This window comes from Hemitrygon akajei, chromosome 1, assembly GCF_048418815.1.
Source record: "Hemitrygon akajei chromosome 1, sHemAka1.3, whole genome shotgun sequence".
Classification (NCBI taxonomy): Eukaryota; Metazoa; Chordata; class Chondrichthyes; order Myliobatiformes; family Dasyatidae; genus Hemitrygon; species Hemitrygon akajei.
Genome location: NC_133124.1, coordinates 220899764 through 220921712, shown reverse-complemented (window position 1 = coordinate 220921712; position 21949 = coordinate 220899764). Strand labels below are relative to the sequence as shown.

General features: G+C 50.8%; 1 protein-coding gene across 4 annotated transcripts in view; it reads right to left on the bottom strand.

Moving 5' to 3' along the window:
- The window catches only part of LOC140736091 (erlin-2-like), a 54289-nt gene that overhangs the window by 14400 nt on the left and 17940 nt on the right, over window positions 1-21949 (bottom strand). For all 4 annotated transcript variants that reach the window (XM_073061847.1, XM_073061865.1, XM_073061857.1 and 1 more), the window contains exons 6-9: window positions 12792-12917; window positions 12186-12259; window positions 8121-8179; window positions 6447-6538 (exon numbers count right to left, since the gene is read on the bottom strand). In XM_073061847.1, the coding sequence (XP_072917948.1) occupies window positions 6447-6538; window positions 8121-8179; window positions 12186-12259; window positions 12792-12917 (351 nt within the window). The remainder of the gene's footprint in view (window positions 1-6446; window positions 6539-8120; window positions 8180-12185; window positions 12260-12791; window positions 12918-21949) is intronic.

Here is a 21949-nt window from a genome sequence, read left to right as displayed (position 1 = left end):
CAAAGGCATACAGGCTGAGGTTAGTAACACTGGGCACGCTTTGTTCCCTCCCACAGTCCAAAGGCATACAGGCGAAGGTTAGTAACACTGGGCACACTTTGTTCCCTCCCACAGTCCAAAGGCATACAGACGGAGGTTAGTAACACTGGGCACGCTTTGTTCCCTCCCACAGTCCAAAGGCATACAGACTGAGGTTAGTAACACTGGGCACGCTTTGTTCCCTCCCACAGTGCAAAGGCATACAGACGGAGGTTAGTAACACTGGGCACGCTTTGTTCCCTCCCACAGTGCAAAGGCATACAGACGGAGGTTAGTAACACTGGGCACGCTTTGTTCCCTCCCACAGTCCAAAGGCATACAGGCCGAGGTTAGTAACACTGGGCACGCTTTGTTCCCTCCCACAGTCCAAAGGCATACAGGCGAAGGTTAGTAACACTGGGCACGCTTTGTTCCCTCCCACAGTGCAAAGGCATACAGACGGAGGTTAGTAACACTGGGCACGCTTTGTTCCCTCCCACAGTCCAAAGGCATACAGGCCGAGGTTAGTAACACTGGGCACGCTTTGTTCCCTCCCACAGTCCAAAGGCATACAGGCGAAGGTTAGTAACACTGGGCACGCTTTGTTCCCTCCCACAGTGCAAAGGCATACAGACGGAGGTTAGTAACACTGGGCACGCTTTGTTCCCTCCCACAGTCCAAAGGCATACAGACGGAGGTTAGTAACACTGGGCACGCTTTGTTCCCTCCCACAGTGCAAAGGCATACAGACGGAGGTTAGTAACACTGGGCACGCTTTGTTCCCTCCCACAGTCCAAAGGCATACAGACTGAGGTTAGTAACACTGGGCACGCTTTGTTCCCTCCCACAGTCCAAAGGCATACAGGCCGAGGTTAGTAACACTGGGCACGCTTTGTTCCCTCCCACAGTCCAAAGGCATACAGGCCGAGGTTAGTAACACTGGGCACGCTTTGTTCCCTCCCACAGTCCAAAGGCATACAGACGAAGGTTAGTAACACTGGGCACGCTTTGTTCCCTCCCACAGTCCAAAGGCATACAGGCGAAGGTTAGTAACACTGGGCACGCTTTGTTCCCTCCCACAGTCCAAAGGCATACAGACGAAGGTTAGTAACACTGGGCACGCTTTGTTCCCTCCCACAGTCCAAAGGCATACAGACGGAGGTTAGTAACACTGGGCACGCTTTGTTCCCTCCCACAGTCCAAAGGCATACAGGCGAAGGTTAGTAACACTGGGCACGCTTTGTTCCCTCCCACAGTCCAAAGGCATACAGGCGAAGGTTAGTAACACTGGGCACGCTTTGTTCCCTCCCACAGTCCAAAGGCATACAGGCCGAGGTTAGTAACACTGGGCACGCTTTGTTCCCTCCCACAGTCCAAAGGCATACAGACTGAGGTTAGTAACACTGGGCACGCTTTGTTCCCTCCCACAGTCCAAAGGCATACAGGCCGAGGTTAGTAACACTGGGCACGCTTTGTTCCCTCCCACAGTCCAAAGGCATACAGGCCGAGGTTAGTAACACTGGGCACGCTTTGTTCCCTCCCACAGTCCAAAGGCATACAGACGAAGGTTAGTAACACTGGGCACGCTTTGTTCCCTCCCACAGTCCAAAGGCATACAGGCGAAGGTTAGTAACACTGGGCACGCTTTGTTCCCTCCCACAGTCCAAAGGCATACAGACGAAGGTTAGTAACACTGGGCACGCTTTGTTCCCTCCCACAGTCCAAAGGCATACAGACGGAGGTTAGTAACACTGGGCACGCTTTGTTCCCTCCCACAGTCCAAAGGCATACAGGCTGAGGTTAGTAACACTGGGCACGCTTTGTTCCCTCCCACAGTCCAAAGGCATACAGGCTGAGGTTAGTAACACTGGGCACGCTTTGTTCCCTCCCACAGTCCAAAGGCATACAGGCGAAGGTTAGTAACACTGGGCACGCTTTGTTCCCTCCCACAGTCCAAAGGCATACAGGCTGAGGTTAGTAACACTGGGCACGCTTTGTTCCCTCCCACAGTCCAAAGGCATACAGGCGAAGGTTAGTAACACTGGGCACGCTTTGTTCCCTCCCACAGTCCAAAGGCATACAGGCTGAGGTTAGTAACACTGGGCACGCTTTGTTCCCTCCCACAGTCCAAAGGCATACAGGCTGAGGTTAGTAACACTGGGCACGCTTTGTTCCCTCCCACAGTCCAAAGGCATACAGGCGAAGGTTAGTAACACTGGGCACGCTTTGTTCCCTCCCACAGTCCAAAGGCATACAGGCGAAGGTTAGTAACACTGGGCACGCTTTGTTCCCTCCCACAGTCCAAAGGCATACAGGCGAAGGTTAGTAACACTGGGCACGCTTTGTTCCCTCCCACAGTCCAAAGGCATACAGGCGAAGGTTAGTAACACTGGGCACGCTTTGTTCCCTCCCACAGTCCAAAGGCATACAGGCGAAGGTTAGTAACACTGGGCACGCTTTGTTCCCTCCCACAGTCCAAAGGCATACAGACGGAGGTTAGTAACACTGGGCACGCTTTGTTCCCTCCCACAGTCCAAAGGCATACAGGCTGAGGTTAGTAACACTGGGCACGCTTTGTTCCCTCCCACAGTCCAAAGGCATACAGGCTGAGGTTAGTAACACTGGGCACGCTTTGTTCCCTCCCACAGTCCAAAGGCATACAGGCTGAGGTTAGTAACACTGGGCACGCTTTGTTCCCTCCCACAGTCCAAAGGCATACAGGCTGAGGTTAGTAACACTGGGCACGCTTTGTTCACTCCCACAGTCCAAAGGCACACAGGCTGAGGTTAGTAACACTGGGCACGCTTTGTTCCCTCCCACAGTCCAAAGGCACACAGGCTGAGGTTAGTAACACTGGGCACGCTTTGTTCACTCCCACAGTCCAAAGGCATACAGGCTGAGGTTAGTAACACTGGGCACGCTTTGTTCCCTCCCACAGTCCAAAGGCATACAGGCTGAGGTTAGTAACACTGGGCACGCTTTGTTCCCTCCCACAGTCCAAAGGCATACAGACGAAGGTTAGTAACACTGGGCACGCTTTGTTCCCTCCCACAGTCCAAAGGCATACAGGCGAAGGTTAGTAACACTGGGCACGCTTTGTTCCCTCCCACAGTCCAAAGGCATACAGGCTGAGGTTAGTAACACTGGGCACGCTTTGTTCCCTCCCACAGTCCAAAGGCATACAGGCTGAGGTTAGTAACACTGGGCACGCTTTGTTCCCTCCCACAGTCCAAAGGCATACAGGCTGAGGTTAGTAACACTGGGCACGCTTTGTTCCCTCCCACAGTCCAAAGGCATACAGGCCGAGGTTAGTAACACTGGGCACGCTTTGTTCCCTCCCACAGTCCAAAGGCATACAGGCGAAGGTTAGTAACACTGGGCACGCTTTGTTCCCTCCCACAGTCCAAAGGCATACAGGCTGAGGGTAGTAACACTGGGCACGCTTTGTTCCCTCCCACAGTCCAAAGGCATACAGGCTGAGGTTAGTAACACTGGGCATGCTTTGTTCCCTCCCACAGTGCAAAGGCATACAGACGGAGGTTAGTAACACTGGGCACGCTTTGTTCCCTCCCACAGTCCAAAGGCATACAGGCTGAGGTTAGTAACACTGGGCATGCTTTGTTCCCTCCCACAGTGCAAAGGCATACAGACGGAGGTTAGTAACACTGGGCACGCTTTGTTCCCTCCCACAGTCCAAAGGCATACAGGCCGAGGTTAGTAACACTGGGCACGCTTTGTTGGTGCAGAAGCATGGCAGCACTTGCAGGTGACAGGTGAGACCAGGTGAAGGGGAGGGGTATGTGAAGTGAGAAACTGGGAGCTGTTAGGTGGAAGAGGTGAAGGGCTGAAAAAAGGAAGAATCTGATAGGAGAGGACAGTGGACTATGGGAGAAAATGAAGGTGGAGGGGAAGGCAAAGGAGGAGTGGAGGGTTCCAGTTCTGTAATAGTGCCCTGTTTTTATAGTGATTCTTTACCTCCTAACTTTCAGTTTCATGCTGCTGGAGTGTGCCGTGTGACCCTGTGACCGTTTGACCCTGTGACCGTGTGACCCTGTGACCGTGTGACCCTGTGACCGTTTGACCCTGTGACCGTGTGACCCTGTGACCGTTTGACCCTGTGACCGTTTGACCCTGTGACCCTGTGACTGCTCTTTGGCAGGCTGCCTTCACTTGGAGCCTGATCACAGTATCTCAGCTTTTATGTTTTCCATGACCTCACGAGTAATTGCAGATAATATAAATAACGAGCAGTCATGCCGGGGAGGAGGAGCACTGTCCAAACACCGAGCACCGGGCCGCGACTGGTCAGCTCTCCGGACACCGAGCACCGGGCCGCGACTGGTCAGCTCTCCGGACACCGAGCACCGGGCCGCGACTGGTCAGCTCTCCGGACACCGAGCACCGGGCCGCGACTGGTCAGCTCTCCGGACACCGAGCACCGGGCCGCGACTGGTCAGCTCTCCGGACACCGAGCACCGGGCCGCGACTGGTCAGCTCTCCGGACACCGAGCACCGGGCCGCGACTGGTCAGCTCTCCGGACACCGAGCACCGGGCCGCGACTGGTCAGCTCTCCGGACACCGAGCACCGGGCCGCGACTGGTCAGCTCTCCGGACACCGAGCACCGGGCCGCGACTGGTCAGCTCTCCGGACACCGAGCACCGGGCCGCGACTGGTCAGCTCTCCGGACACCGAGCACCGGGCCGCGACTGGTCAGCTCTCCGGACACCGAGCCGCGACTGGTCAGCTCTCCGGACACCGAACACCGGGCCGCGACTGGTCAGCTCTCCGGACACCGAGCACCGGGCCGCGACTGGTCAGCTCTCCGGACACCGAGCACCGGGCCGCGACTGGTCAGCTCTCCGGACACCGAGCACCGGGCCGCGACTGGTCAGCTCTCCGGACACCGAGCACCGGGCCGCGACTGGTCAGCTCTCCGGACACCGAGCACCGGGCCGCGACTGGTCAGCTCTCCGGACACCGAGCCGCGACTGGTCAGCTCTCCGGACACCGAGCACCGGGCCGCGACTGGTCAGCTCTCCGGACACCGAACACCGGGCCGCGACTGGTCAGCTCTCCGGACACCGAGCACCGGGCCGCGACTGGTCAGCTCTCCGGACACCGAGCACCGGGCCGCGACTGGTCAGCTCTCCGGACACCGAGCACCGGGCCGCGACTGGTCAGCTCTCCGGACACCGAGCACCGGGCCGCGACTGGTCAGCTCTCCGGACACCGAGCACCGGGCCGCGACTGGTCAGCTCTCCGGACACCGAGCACCGGGCCGCGACTGGTCAGCTCTCCGGACACCGAGCACCGGGCCGCGACTGGTCAGCTCTCCGGACACCGAGCACCGGGCCGCGACTGGTCAGCTCTCCGGACACCGAGCACCGGGCCGCGACTGGTCAGCTCTCCGGACACCGAGCACCGGGCCGCGACTGGTCAGCTCTCCGGACACCGAGCACCGGGCCGCGACTGGTCAGCTCTCCGGACACCGAGCACCGGGCCGCGACTGGTCAGCTCTCCGGACACCGAGCCGCGACTGGTCAGCTCTCCGGACACCGAGCACCGGGCCGCGACTGGTCAGCTCTCCGGACACCGAACACCGGGCCGCGACTGGTCAGCTCTCCGGACACCGAGCACCGGGCCGCGACTGGTCAGCTCTCCGGACACCGAGCACCGGGCCGCGACTGGTCAGCTCTCCGGACACCGAGCACCGGGCCGCGACTGGTCAGCTCTCCGGACACCGAGCACCGGGCCGCGACTGGTCAGCTCTCCGGACACCGAGCACCGGGCCGCGACTGGTCAGCTCTCCGGACACCGAGCACCGGGCCACGACTGGTCAGCTCTCCGGACACCGAGCACCGGGCCGCGACTGGTCAGCTCTCCGGACACCGAGCACCGGGCCGCGACTGGTCAGCTCTCCGGACACCGAGCACCGGGCCGCGACTGGTCAGCTCTCCGGACACCGAGCACCGGGCCGCGACTGGTCAGCTCTCCGGACACCGAGCACCGGGCCGCGACTGGTCAGCTCTCCGGACACCGAGCACCGGGCCGCGACTGGTCAGCTCTCCGGACACTTTGTTTTCAGCATCTGCAGTCTTTTTCCTATCTGTCTGAAACTCTGGAACAGTCGGACAGACAGCTCCAAAACTAGAACTGATCATTGTGTAGGGTTTTTGTTCAAGTGAAAGATGATAGAGTCCGAGTCGTACTGAGGGACTAATCTGGGTCCAGCTGCTTCACGCTCATACCTAGCGACGGGTTGGGATATTGGTACAAGAAAGTAGGTACTCAACAGCAGTGGCATAAAAAAAATTCTGGGAACCTCTGCCATCGATGCTGCCCGACCTGCTGAATCCCTCCAGCATTTTGTGGGTGTTGCAGAGGGATTAGGAAAAGGGGAGATCCTGAACCCTGGTATGTACTGACCAATGAGAGCTTTCTTCCGCTCGGTCTCTGCTTCCTTCTCCACCACCTTCTGTTTCTGAGCTGCAATCAGGAGCTTGGTCTTTTCACTCTCCCTGGCCAAAGACAAAGGACGAGGCATGATCAATCGTTACAGTCTGCACCACGAGCAAAAGAAAGGAAATGTTCATCTCATACTCAGATTAGAAATAATTGACATGTATGCAGCATCGTGTCCTAAAGACAAGAGGATGGGCTTACAGGTGTTGTCAGAGGAATAAAAACGCTGTGCATGATTAAAATGCGTATACGATCTGTTGGATTTATTACGATCCGTTTTATGTCAGTGTTACCTTTCACCTGGTGTTTCCTTCAGTCCGGTCCTGAGAAGAGTCTCTACGTCTGTTCAGTAGGAAGGATGTGGAAGCTTTAGAGAGCGTACAGAGGAAATTTACCAGGATGCTGCCTGGATTAGAGAACATTTCCTATGAGGATAGGCTGAGCAAGCGAGGGCTTTTCTCTTTGGAGTGAAGGAGGATGACAGGTGACTTGATAAAGGTGTACAGGGTCACAAGACCCATAGATCAAGTGGACAGGCAGAGACTTTTTCCCAGAGTGGAAATGGCTAACAGGAGGCAATTAAACTGCTTGGAGGAAGTTATGGGGGAGTCAGAGGAAGTCTGTTCTGTGTTCTTTTTAAAAACACAGAGAGTGGTAGGTGTGTAACGCCCTGCCAAGGATGGGTGATACTTCATTGGCTGAAAAGCTGTTTGGAAATGTGTTCATCTGGAAGATTATGATGTTCTTGCTGCAGACGCTGACCAGCCTGCCAAACATTTCCTGTTTTTATATCAATCATCAGGTAGTTGAACATTTAGGAGACAGAAGTTGAGCAACGTCACTACAACAGTTAAGTACAGAGCACATTGCAACAGAGTTCTCCCTTATACACAAGAGATTCAGCCAATGCTGGAAATCTAGAGTAACACACGCAAAATGCTGGAGGAACTCAGCAGGTCAGACAGTGTCTATGGACAGAGTAACACACGCAAAATGCTGGAGGAACTCAGCAGGTCAGACAGTGTCTATGGACAGAGTAACACACACAAAATGCTGGAGGAACTCAGCAGGTCAGATGAATGGACAGGTACAGCATTTCTGTCACTTGCAGGAATTTGTGCTAGGAAGGAGATTAGTGGGGAGGGACAAATGGACAAGGGAGTCACAGAGGGAGCGATCCCTGTAGGAAATGGAGAATGGGGGGTGGTGGGCAGACCAATGTTTGGTGGTAGGATCCCTTCGAAGATGGTGGAAGTTGTGAAGAATGATGTATTGGATGCAGAGGCTCATGGGGTAGTAGGTAAGGACAAGAGGAACGCTATCATTGTTGAGGTGGTGGGAAGATTGGGTGAGCGGGGATGTCTGGGAAATGGAGGAGATGTAGGTGAGCGTGGCATCAATGGTGGAGGAAGGGAAACCCCGTTTTTTGAAGGAGAAGGCCACATCTAATGTCTCGGAAAGGAAAGCCACATCCTGGGAACATGCAGCAGAGACAAAGGAACTAAGAAAAGGGAATAGCATTTTTATAGGAGACAGAGAGGTCGAGAAAAAGAGAGGTGTCAGAAAAGGACTGAGTGAGTTCAAGGGCAGGGTGGAAGTTACAGTTACTAAATGGAGATCCATTGTCCCAGAACTTACATCAGTTCATAATTTCTCCGGATGGTTTCTGGGATGTTTGGCTTGGTAACTCGTACTGCCTGCAGAGAAACAAGACGGGATCAGGAAAACATTACCGGCTTCTGCTGTGGTCACTCGGGAGCGGGGAACGCTGAGGTGTACACACCACTCATAAAGAGCAAGGAAGCCTGGTGCTGACACAAAGCCCCAGAACAACTGCAGGTCACCCCGATTCAACCGTAGAAGGAAAACATCTCCATAATGTCTCCATGGTACATGGAGCTTAAAAAAATAGAGGGCTATGGGTAACACTAAGTCATTTCTAAAGTAAGTACATGTTTGGCACAGCATTGTGGGCCGGACTGCCTGTATTGTGCTGTAAGTTTTCTATGTTTCTATAACCTGAAGCCTTCACAGTGCAGAGCAGAGTTACACAGGATTACCACAGATTCAAGACTGGCCAACAGGTCGGGAAAAAGCGTAGAATAAAGGGCGGTGAGCTGGAGTTGACGTTGTTGGCTGCCATGCCCCACTCCTTCCTCTTCTCCTACCCTCTCCTGGACCTCACTGCCCCATCCACTCTCCCCCACCCTTCTCCTACCCATCCCCCTCCTCCCCCTACCCCTTACTCTCTCCTTACCACTCTTCCCTCTAACTGCCCCAATCATGCACAGGGAAGGTTCAGAGAGATACAGACCACATGCAGACAAGTGACTCTAGCTCAGGTAGATATTTTGGCCAGAATGGATGAGGGCCTGTTTCCCTGCCAGGCACAATTCTTCGATTAACAAAGACAGTGAAAACGCACACCTTCTCTGATGATATATCATTGGGTGTGTGTCCTGTTGTTGGGCAGAGGGGCTGAAACGGAGAAATGTGAAACTTTCCATTTTAATAGTAAGAATAAAAGACAAGAGTGCAGGTGCTGGACACAATTAGTGACCTGATGAAGGGTCTCAACCTGAAACTTTTAGATTGTCCATTTCCCTCCATCGATGCTGCCCGACCTGCTGAGTTGTCCAGCATAACACACACAAAACGCTGGAAGGCCAGGCACCATCTAGAGAGGGGAATAAGACCACAAGACACAGGAGCAGAATTAGGCCATTTGGCCCATCAAGTCTGCTCCCCATTTCATCATGGCTGATCCATTTCCCTCACAGCCCCAATCTCCTGCCTTCTCCCTGTATCCCTTCGTGGCCTGGCCAATTAAGAATTCATCAACGTCTGCCTTAAATATACTCAATAACCTGGCCTCCACAGCTGGCAACCAACACCAGAGATTCACTTCTCTGGCTGAAGAAACTCCTCAGCTTTGTTCTAACTGGTCGTCCCTCTGTAGGAACCATCCTCTCCGCATCCAGGCCTTTCAATATTCGATAGGTTTCAATGAGGCTGAAACTCTTCATACGAGTTCCTCAAGCTCCACTTTTGTGCTGCCACGAGTCCTGGAATCAGGAGGAACCCTGAGTCAGGAAGCAGCGGGGTGGTGGGGGAATGAACAGCTGATGCTTTGGGTCAATAGAGTGATGGGGGAACAAATGTTGAGTGGGTGAGTTGTCACAGATGAATGACAGAACATATGAACCCAAGAACATCAGGACACCGAATGGCACCTTCACAGTTAGTGCGAGGGCTTAGGTGGCACAATGACACAGTGGTCAGCACAACGCTTTACAGTTCCAGCGACCCAGGTTCAATTCCCGCCACTGTCTGCAACGAGCTTGTACGTTCTCCCCGCAAACACTTCTTCCCATAGTCTAAAGATATACCAGTCGGTGGGTTAACTGGTCATTCCAAATTGTGCTGTGATTTGGCTAGGGTTAAATTGGTGATAGCTGGGCCAGAAGAATCTACTCTCTACTGCATCACAATAAATAAATAAAGTAAGTCTTATTGTCGAGAAACACCTTTGCTGTATAGTGTACAGCTGAGGTTCCTTACTGAAGGGACAATGCTTCCTGCTGACAGGGCGTGGTGGGTGGTCTCCAAGGTGGACAGAGAATTTCTACTGTTTGAGAATGAGAGATGAACTCACTGAAGCATACAAACTTCAAAGAGAGACTGACAGAATATATATTTGGGCGCCACAGAAGTGTAGCGGTTAGCGCGATGCTATTACAGCTCAGGCCAGAGGTCGGAGTTCAAATCCACGTCCTCTGTTAGAAAGTTAGTACATTTTTCTCTTATGCGTGTGGGTTTCCTCCCGGTGCTCCGGTTTCCTCCCACAGTCCAAAGACATACGGCTAGTAAGTTAATTGATCATTGTAAATTGTCCTGTGATTGGGCTAGGATTAATTCGGTGGGTTGCTTGGCAGTGTGGTCCACGGGGTCAGAATTGTCTGTTCTGCGCTGTATCTCTAAACAAAAATAAAAATTAATAAAGAAATAAAAATACAAAATGCTGGCAGAACTCAGCAGGCCAGACAGCATCTATGGGAGGAGGTAGTTACAACGTTTCGGGCCGAAACCCTTCATCAGGAGTGAAGTAACATGGGATGGTCGAGGGGGGATAAGAAGTGGGGGGAGGGATAAAGTAGAGAGCTGGGAAGTGATAGGCTGGAGGGAAATGGGCTAGGGGGAAGGTGGAGAATTATGGGAAATAAAAGAGAAAAAAAGGTAGGGCTGGGGGGAGATTATAGTGAGGGGGGAAAAGAGAGAAAGAGAACCAGACTAAAATAATAGATAGGGATGGGGGTAAGGGGGGGGGGGGTCAGGGGTATCAACGGAGGTCTGTGAGTTGGATGTTCATGCCGGAAGGTAGGAGGCTACCTAGGCGGGAGATAAGGTATTGCTCCATCGACCTGCGTGTGGCCTCATCGACGGTAGAGGAGGCCACGGACAGACATGTCAGAGTGGGAGTGGTCTGTGGAATTGAAGTGTGTGGCCACAGGGAGATCCCACCACTGCTGGAGGACTGAGTGCCTGTGTTCGGCGAAACGTCTCCCAGTCTGCGGCGGGTCTCCCCAATGTATAAATGGCCACATCGGGAGCACCGGATACAGTATATCACCCCAGTTGACTCGCAGGTGAAGTGGTGCCTCACCTGAAAGGACTGTCTGGGGCCTGGGATGGTGGTGAGGGAAGAAGTGTGGGGGCAGGTGTAGCACTTCTTCCGTTTGCAGGGATGAGTGCCCAGAGGGAGGTCGGTGGGGAGAGATTAATTAATAAAAATACTATATTCCATCTATTTTTTGCCCATTCTCATAATCTGTGCAAGCCCTTCTGTGCCTCTCTACTTCCTCAAAACTACCTGCCCCTCCACCTATCTTCATATTGTCTGCAAACTTAGCAACAAAACTATCAATTCCATCATCCAAATTATTGATATACACCATGAAAGGAATCCATCCCAACACAGCCCCCTGTGGAACATCACTAGTCACCGGCAGTCAACCAGAAAAGGCTCCCTTTATTCTCACTATTTGCCTCCTGCCAATCAGCCACTGCATTATCCTTGCTAGAATCTTTCCTGTAATACCATGGGCTCGTACCTTGTTAAGCAGCCTCAAAGGGTATGGGGGAGGTCAGGGTGTGGGGATGACTGGAAGAATTGCATCAGCCATGATTGAATGGCAGAGTAGACTCGATGGGCCGAATGGCCTACTTCTGCTCCTATGTCTTATGGTCTTAGGTGTGGCACCTTGTTGAAGGCCTTCTGAAAATTCAAGGACACAACATCAACCAGTTCTCCATTGTCTATCCTGCTTGTTATTTTTTCAAAGAAGTGCAACAGATTTGTCAGGCAAGATTTTCCCTTAAGGAAACCATGCTGACTACAGCCTATTTTATCATGTGCCTTTAAGTACGCCAAGACCTCATCCTTAATAATCGACTGCAACATTTTCCCAACCACTGAGGTCAGTCTAACTGGCCTATAGTTTCCTTTCTTCTGCCTCTCTCCCTTCTTGAAGAGCGGAGTGAAGATCGGTTAGACAGATGGGCACAGCAGAGAAGTGGCTGCGATGTTATTGAACGATGGAGCGAGTTTGGGAAAACACACCCGTCCCTGCGCCTGGCACTCGGTGCCCTACAACTCCGCACAATGCTGTGCCAGTGGCAGTCAGCTGGAAGGAGCCAACTCACGTGAATAATGAGTCCAGGAGCCATACTGGTCAGGTCCTGCTGCAACGCCAGCTTCAGGTCTTCATCAATCCGATCTAACGGGACAAAGAGCAAAACGTCACAGAGAGAATGGGTTTCACTCACACCTTCTCACCACAGGATACCCCCATCACTCCACGATCCTGACATCCATCCAACCTGACAGGACACAGTCACCAGAGATTATGTTTTCCCACCAATCACTCTCACCTTCCCACCACAGGATACCCCCATCACTCCACAATCCTGACATCCATCCAACCTGACAGGACACAGTCACCAGAGATTATGTTTTCCCACCAATCACTCTCACCTTCCCACCACCCTGCAATCCTCCTTCTATCCATGGGACAAGGAATCGGACATCACCAGAGAGATTTTCCCAGTGATCACTCACTCCTTCCCACCACAGTAAAGGTTAGTTTGATTTGTCACATGTACATTGAAGCATACAGTGAAATGTGTCATTTATGTCAACTCCCAACACAGTCTGAAAATGTGCTGGGTCAGGCCGCTATGCGACCATGCCATTGCCGTATCCCTCCTCCCTGACATTTCCATCCGCCAACTGAAGTCAATCCCACTCACCAAACAACTCGATGTAGACCTCTTGCAGCGTGTGAATGCTACAGAACTGATTCAGCTCGTGGTGGATCTTGTTGAAGATCAGAGTCTTGTCATAGTCTGCTGTGTAATTTCTCACTATGTCGTACACTGCACACAATTACAAACAAATGTCAGTCTCCAACCAAATCAGTCTAGTGTATCAGATACCTCCACAGATATGGCGTTTGGTCTGGTGTAATTTCTCACATGCCTGGACTCCAACCTAATCAGTCTAGGGAGATTCACACATCTCCACAGATGTGGTTTGGTCTGGTGAGGATCAGATAACTCCACAGATAGGGGGGTGGGGGTGTGTGGTCTTTGGTCTGGTGAGGACCTGACTCCACAAGTGTGACTTTGGACTGGCAAGGTTCAGACATCACCAGAGATGTAGGGTTTGGTCTGGTGAGGATCAGATAGCTCCAGATACCTCCAAAAAGGTGGTGGGGGGGGGGGGGGGGGGTTGGTCTGGTGAACACTTGACTCCACAGATGTGGGCTTGATCTGGTGAGGTTCAGACATCTCCAGAGATGTGTGGTTTGGTCTGGCAAGGATCAAACATGTCCGACATGTGGGGTTTGGTCTGGTGAGGATCAGACATATCCAGAGACTTTGGGTTTGGTCTGGCAAGGATCAAACATGTCCGACATGTGGGGTTTGGTCTGGTGAGGATCAGACATATCCAGAGACTTCGGGTTTGGTCTGGTGAGGACCTGACTCCACAAGTGTGACTTTGGTCTGGCAAGGTTCAGACATCACCAGAGATGTGGGGTTTGGTCTGGTGAGGATCAGACATATCCAGAGACCTGTGGTTTGGTCTGGCGAGGATCAAACATGTCTGAAATGTGGGTTTTGATCTAGTGAGGATCAGACATCTCCAGAGATGTGTGGTTTGGTCTGGCAAGGATCAAACATGTCCGACATGTGGGGTTTGGTCTGGTGAGGATCAGACATATCCAGAGACTTTGGGCTTGGTCTGGCAAGGATCAAACATGTCCGACATGTGGGGTTTGGTCTGGTGAGGATCAGACATATCCAGAGACTTCGGGTTTGGTCTGGTGAGGACCTGACTCCACAAGTGTGACTTTGGTCTGGCAAGGTTCAGACATCACCAGAGATGTGGGGTTTGGTCTGGTGAGGATCAGACATATCCAGAGACCTGTGGTTTGGTCTGGCGAGGATCAAACATGTCTGAAATGTGGGTTTTGATCTAGTGAGGATCAGACATCTCCAGAGATGTGGGGTTTGGTCTGGCAAGGATCAAACATGTCCGAAATGTGGGGTTTGGACTGGTGAGGATCAGACATGTCCAGAGACCTGGGGTTTGGTCTGGTGAGGATCAGACATGTCTGAAATGTGGGGTTTGGTCTAGTGAGGAACAGACATATCCAGAGATGTGGGGTTTGGTCTGGTGAGGAACAGACATCACCAGAGATGTGGGGTTTGGTCTGGTGAGGAACAGACATCACCAGAGATGTGGGGTTTGGTCTGGTGAGGAACAGACATATCCAGAGATGTGGGGTTTGGTCTGGTGAGGAACAGACATATCCAGAGATGTGGGGTTTGGTCTGGTGAGGAACATATGTCTCCAGAGATGTGGGGTTTGGTCTGGTGAGGATCAGACATGTGCAGAGATGTGGGGTTTGGTCTGGTGAGGATCAGACATGTGCAGAGATGTGGGGTTTGGTCTGGTGAGGATCAGACATGTCTGAAATGTGGGGTTTGGTCTGGTGAGGAACAGACATCACCAGAGATGTGGGGTTTGGTCTGGTGAGGATCAGACATGTGCAGAGATGTGGGGTTTGGTCTGGTGAGGATCAGACATGTGCAGAGATGTGGGGTTTGGTCTGGTGAGGATCAGACATGTCTGAAATGTGGGGTTTGGTCTGGTGAGGAACAGACATCACCAGAGATGTGGGGTTTGGTCTGGTGAGGATCAGACATATCCAGAGATGTGGGGTTTGGTCTGGTGAGGAACAGATATATCGAGAGATGTGGGGTTTGGTCTGGTGAGGAAAATATGTCTCCAGAGATGTGGGGTTTGGTCTGGTGAGGATCAGACATGTGCAGAGATGTGGGGTTTGGTCTAGCGAGGATCAGACATCACCAGAGATGTGGGGTTTGGTCTGGTGAGGAACAGACATATCCAGAGATGTGGGGTTTGGTCTGGTGAGGATCAGACATCACCAGAGACTTCGGGTTTGGTCTGGTGAGGAACATATGTCTCCAAAGATATGTGGCACAAAGCCTGGGTGACCAGAAGCTCTCTCCGTGAGCACACAGGCCCTGACTGAGGGACTGAAAGGAGCGACATAAAGAAATGTAGAGGAGAACAGATCAAACTGGGTGATGTTGAATGGCGAGGCCAAAATGGAACAATACATGCCCTTCGGCCTGTGACGTTATGTTGACCTTTTAACCTAGTCAAGATCAATCTAACCATTCCATCCAACATAGCTCTCCATTTTTCTATCATTCATGTGCCTGTCTAAGAGTCTCTTAAATGCCCCAAATGCAGCTTCCCCTACCACCACCGGCCATAGCAGCGTGTTCCACGTCACCACCACTCTGAGTAAAAAAAACCACCTCGGACATTCCCACCTTCAATCACCCTAAAATTGTGCCCCCTTGTATTAGTCATTTCCACCCTGGGTAAAAGTCTCTGGCAATCCACTCGATCTATACCTCTTGTTATCTTGTCATCTATCAAGTGACCTCTCATCCTCCCTCACTCTAAAGAGAAAAGCCCTCACTCGCTCAACCTATCCTCATAACTCATGCTCTCTAATCCAGACAGCGTCCTGGTGAATCTCCTCTGCACCCTCTCTAATCCAGACAGCATCCTGGTAAATCTCCTCAGCACCCTCTCTAATCCAGGCAGCATCCTGGTAAATCTCCTCAGCACCCTCTCTAATCCAGGCAGCATCCTGGTAAATCTCTTCTGCACCCTCTCTAATCCAGGCAGCTTCCTGGTAAACTCCTCTGCACCCTCTCTAATCCAGGCAGCATCCTGGTAAATCTCCTCAGCACCCTCTCTAATCCAGGCAGCATCCTGGTAAATCTCTTCTGCACCCTCTCTAATCCAGGCAGCATCCTGGTAAATCTCCTCTGCACCCTCTCTAATCCAGGCAGCATCCTGGTAAATCTCCTCAGCACCCTCTCTAATCCAGGCAGCATCCTGGTAAATCTCCTCAGCACCCTCTCTAATCCAGGCAGCATCCTGGTAAATCTCCTCTGCACCCTCTCTAATCCAGGCAGCATCCTGGTGAATCTCCTCTGCACCCTCTCTAATCCAGGCAGCATCCTGGTAAATCTCCTCTGCACCCTCTCTAATCCAGGCAGCATCCTGGTGAATCTCCTCTGCACCCTCTCTAATCCAGGCAGCATCCTGGTAAATCTCCTCTGCACCCTCTCTAATCCAGGCAGCATCCTGGTAAATCTCCTCTGCACCCTCTCTAATCCAGGCAGCATCCTGGTAAATCTCCTCAGCACCCTCTCTAATCCAGGCAGCATCCTGGTAAATCTCCTCTGCACCCTCTCTAATCCAGGCAGCATCCTGGTAAATCTCCTCTGCACCCTCTCTAATCCAGGCAGCATCCTGGTAAATCTCCTCTGCACCCTCTCTAATCCAGGCAGCATCCTGGTAAATCTCCTCTGCACCCTCTCTAATCCAGGCAGCATCCTGGTAAACTCCTCTGCACCCTCTCTAATCCAGGCAGCATCCTGGTAAATCTCCTCTGTACCCTCTCTAATCCAGGCAGCATCCTGGTAAATCTGCTCTGCACCTTCTCTAATCCAGGCAGCATACTGGTAAATCTCCTCTGCACCCTCTCTAATCCAGGCAGCATCCTGGTAAATCTCCTCTGCACCCTCTCTAATCCAGGCAGCATACTGGTAAATCTCCTCTGCACCCTCTCTAATCCAGGCAGCATCCTGGTAAATCTCCTCTGCACCCTCTCTAATCCAGGCAGCATACTGGTAAATCTCCTCTGCACCCTCTCTAATCCAGGCAGCATCCTGGTCAATCTCCTCTGCACCCTCTCTAATCCAGGCAGCATCCTGGTCAATCTCCTCTGCACCCTCTCTAATCCAGGCAGCATCCTGGTAAACTCCTCTGCATCCTCTCTAAAGCTTCAGATTCCCTCCTGAAATCAGGTGACCAGAATTGAACAGAGGTAGAGGCTGTCAGCACCCGACTGAGGGATGCAGCAGGTGAAAACGTAATGCGTCAACATAAAACGGACCTTAATCAATCCAACAGAAAATTGTGTGATTCTCGAGAAGCTATGTCTATATTACAGCAGTTGATACAGTGCTAGAGACCTGGGTTTGGTCCTGATCTGGGGTGCTGTCTGTGTGGAGTTTCCACATTCTCCCTGTGACTGTGTGGGTTTCCCCAGGGGTTTATTTCCTCCTTCAAGAGAGCTTGTTTCTGTGCTACAGTGGAGTGTATGGGGTAGCACCTCTGGGGCAGCCCATTCATCTTTGGGCCCAACTGGACATGCAGCTCTCACCTGTGGCTCCTAGTTGCTGTTTGCCTGCAACAGTGGCCACACCCTACACTGTTTCGACAGATGGGCTAAACCAGGTGAGGGTGGCCGGTGGGATAGGGACACACCTGACCTAGCATGCGAAGTCAGCTCCAGTGGGCTGGGCAGATGAGATCAGCAATGAAATACGACGGCCAGGAAGACAACTCTGCAATACTTTGTGGAGAGCAAAGGGCATAAAAGGCACAGAAGATGTCACGGTGATCCTCTGCAACCAAGGAAGACCCCGGTTTGTGACAACTACTCGTACGTCCGAGGTTGAGAGTGCAACTGTCCCAGTACTATAGCTCTTCCACTTTAAAAACTTTCCCATCGGATACGATGGGCAACCAGCCATGGGGGCTATGAGCAGTGGGAGGGTAAAAGGGGGAAGCTGAGCCTGAAAAGAAAAACATTAAATAAGAAGCTGGATAAAAAGAGAAGAGAAATAGAAAAGAAACCATATTGCATCCTATCCAAACACACCTTGGCCTGGTATAGTAACTGGTCTACACAGGGTAACAGAAACTACAGACAGTTCTGCAAACTTATCCCAACGCACCACGGCCTCATACGGTAACTGTTCTACACAAGGCCACCAGAAACTGCAGCTCAGCACGTCCTCCCCAGCTCTACTCCAGCCTGTACCTCGGTAAAGCAGACAGCATAATCAAAAGCCCCCCCACCCACTCTGGATAGTCTCTCTCCTCCCCACCCCCATCGGGCAGAAAATATAAAAGCCTAAAAGAATGTACCACCAAGCTCAAGAACAGCCTCTAACCCACTGCAAACAGACTCTTGAACCACGTCCTAGTACAGTAAGATAGACTCCCAACCTCTCAATCTATCTCGTTACAGCAGTACGACCACTTCCATCATTCGGCACTAGAAAGGACTTTGCTCACTTGTTGCTGCCCTGGTTGTGTTCTCTTTTGTAAAAGCCGAGTGTACCTAATGATTAAGACCATATAATATAGGAGCAGAATTAGGCCATTCAGCCCATCGAGTCTGCTCCACCATTTCGTCATGGCTGATCCATTTCCCTCTCAGCCTCAATCTCCTGCCTTCTCCCCGTAACTCTTCATGCCCTGACTAATCAACAATCTATCAATATCTGCCTTGAACATACCCAATGATCTGGCCTCCACAACTGCCTGTGGCAACGAATTCGAGATTCACCACCTTCTGTCAAAAATTTGAACTCATGTGAATGTTGTGTATCTGATGCTCTGTGCCTGTGATGTTGCTGCAAATGAGCCTTTCATGGACTTGTGCAGATGGGTTTCCTCCCACTGTGCAAAGACGTATGTGTGCAGATTGTCCTGAGATTACACTAAGGTTAAACACCGCGGTGTGTTGCTGGGTGGGGTGGCTGCGTTTCGGTGGCCTCTCAGACAGCTCGCTGCTGCCATCCAGTGGCTGAAGCCTGCAACTATGGTCATCCCCTCAAGCACAGAAACAGGTCTTCAACCCCACCGTGTCTATGCTGATCTTTCTACACATCTACATGAATACCATTTCCACATTTAGAAAGGACTAGCTTTGTACAGTGAAACAAATCAGCAAGGATGTGGTGGGGGGGAGCCTGCAAGTGTTACCATGCTTCCAGCACCAGCATAACATGCACACAGCTCACTAACCCGAGCCCATATATCTTTGGAATGTGGGAGGAAACACATGCGGTCATGGGGAGAACATACAAACGTCTTATTTACAGCGGCAGGAACTGAATCTCCAACTGTTGCTATTGTAATAGTGTTAATAGTGCTACACTCCCATGATGCCCTCAGCAGACAAGGTAACGAGATACATTAGGACTGTATCTTTTATGCCTTGTTTATTTAAGTGTGCAAACTTAAGAGTTTAGATACTGACAAACAAAGCATAGAACATAGGACATAACAACACAGTACAGACCCTTCAGCCAACGACATTGTGCTGGCCTTTTAACCACTCTAAGATCAATCTAACCCAGGGGTTCCCAACCTTTTTTCTGCCGTGGACCAATACTATTAAGCAATGGGTCTGTGGATCCCTGATTTAACCTTCCCTCTTATTTAATTACCACAAATAAAGCTAATCATTTTTAATCTCTTAAATTCAGTTGCTTCATCATTGAAACCTGTGCCAAGCTCTGGAAAAAAACTCCTCTGTCATTCTTCTTAGATCAGGGGTTCCCAAGCTGGGGTTCACTGACCCCTTGGTTCATGGTAGGGATCCATGGCATAAAAAGGTTGGGAATCTCTGTTTAGATGCTTCCTTCCTTGGACCAAATTTGGCCATCTCTGCCATTTGGATGTTTTTCTACGTGGTTTCAGTAAGTGAACGCACAAGGAGTACTGTCCACCGTTCTGGTCACTGCACTAAGGGAAGCATGCGGTTGCATTGGAGGGAGAGCAGAGATTTACCAGGATGGTGCCTGGACTGGAGAACTTTAGACACGAGCAGCGATTAGCGAGCCTGGCTTTGTTCTCCTAAGGGAAGAGGCTACAAAGCATTCACGCCAGGACTACCAGATTCAAAATCAGCTACTTTCCCCAAGCAGTAAGGCTGATAAACACCTCCACCCGCTGGCCCATTCCTCCATACCTATCCTGGATCAATTACAAAGAAGGGATGGCAGCGGCTATATTTCATTAGAAGTTTGAGGAGATTTGGTATGTCGTCAGACACTCTCACATTTCTACAGATGTACGACGGATGACAATCTAATTGATTGCATCACCATCTGGAATTGAGGGGCCACTGTACAGGATCAGAGAAAACTGCAAAGGTTTGTAAACTCAGCCAGCTCCATCATGGGCACTAGCCTCCACAGCATCCAGGGCATCTTTACAAAGTGATGCCTCAAAAAGGCAGCATCCATCATTAAGGACACGTTCTCTTCTCATTGTCCTCATCAAGGAAGAGGCACAGGAGCCTGAAGATTCACACTCAACATTTTCAAAATGACTTTTTCCCCTCTGCTATCAGATTTCTGAATGAATAAGTGAACCTATAAACACTACCCTTGTTTATTTTTTATATATATATATTTCTTATTGTAATCCACAGTATTTTTGTTTAATTTTATTTATTGAGATACAGCGTGGAATAGGCCCTTCCCACCACACCCCAAAGTAACCCTTGATTTAATCCCACACAGTCACAGGGAGAATGTACAAACTCCTTACAGACAGCGGTGAGAATTGAACCCAGGTCGCTGGCGTCGTAGAGAAATATGTTGTGCTAACTACGCTACCACGCCGGCCCTTATGTGTCGCAAAACAACATATTTCACAACATACTGTATGCAGGTGATAGTAAACTGACTCTGACCAATATGACCATCATTTCCTGTCAGTCACCTTACATCTGTATCTGGTGTCACTTTATGTACGTACAATGTCTATGTACACAAGCTAATCTGCATTTACAGTGCCTATAAAAAGTATTCACTACCCCCAAGTTTTCATGTTTTATGACATTGAATCACAGCGGATTTAAATTGGCTTTTTTGACACTGATCAACAGAAAAACTCTTTCATGTCAAAGTGAAAACAGATCTCTACAAAGTGATCTAAATTAATTACAAATATAAAACACAAAATAATTGATTGCTTAAGCATTCACCCCCTTCAAGTTGGTATTTAGTAGATGCACCTTTGGCAGCAATTACAGCCTTGAGCCTGTGTGGATAGGTCTCTATCAGCTTTGCACATCTGGAAACTGCAATTTTTCCCCATTCTTCTTTACAAAACTGTTCAAGCTCTGTCAGATTGCATGGGGGTTGTGAGTGAACAGCCCTTTTCAAATCCAGCCTCAAATTCTCAATTGGATAGAGGTCTGAACTCTGACTTGGCCACTCTAGGACATTAACTTTATTGTTCTTAAGTTTTGGCTTTATGCTTGAGGTCACTGTCTTGCTGGAAAACAAATCTTCTCCAAGTCGCAATTCCCTTGCAGACTGCATCGGATTTTCCTCCAGGATTTCCCTGTATTTCCCTGCACTCATTTTACCCTCTACCTTCACAAGCCCTCCAGGGCCTGCTGCAGTGAAGCATCCCCACAGCGTGATGCAGCCACCACCTTGCTTCACGGTAGGGATGGTGTGTTTTTGAAGATGTGCAGTGTTTGGCTGACACCAAACGTAGCATTTAGTCTGACGGTCAAAAGCCTCAATTTTGGTTTCAGCAGCCCCGAGAACCTTCTTCCAGCTGACTTCAGAGTCTCCCACATGCCTTCTGACAAACTCTAGCCAAGATTTCATGGGAGTTTTTTTAAAACAGTGCCTTTTTCTTTGCCACTCTCCCATAAAGCCACTGAGTGATTGGTGAAGCACTCAGGTAAGTTATATGCGCAGTCTCTCCTATCTCAGCCACTGAAGCTTGTAACCTCTCCAGAGTTGTCATAGGTCTCCCTCACTAGTCCCCTTCTTGCAGAGTCACAGTTTTTCAGGACGGCCTGCTCCAGGCAGATTTACAGCTGTGCCATATTATTTTCATTTCTTGATGATTGATGACTTTACTCCAAGGGATATTCAGTGACTTGGAAATTTTCTTGTGTCCATCTCCTGACTTGTGCTTTTCGATAACCTTTTCACAGAGTTGCTAGGTGTGTTCTTTTGTCTTC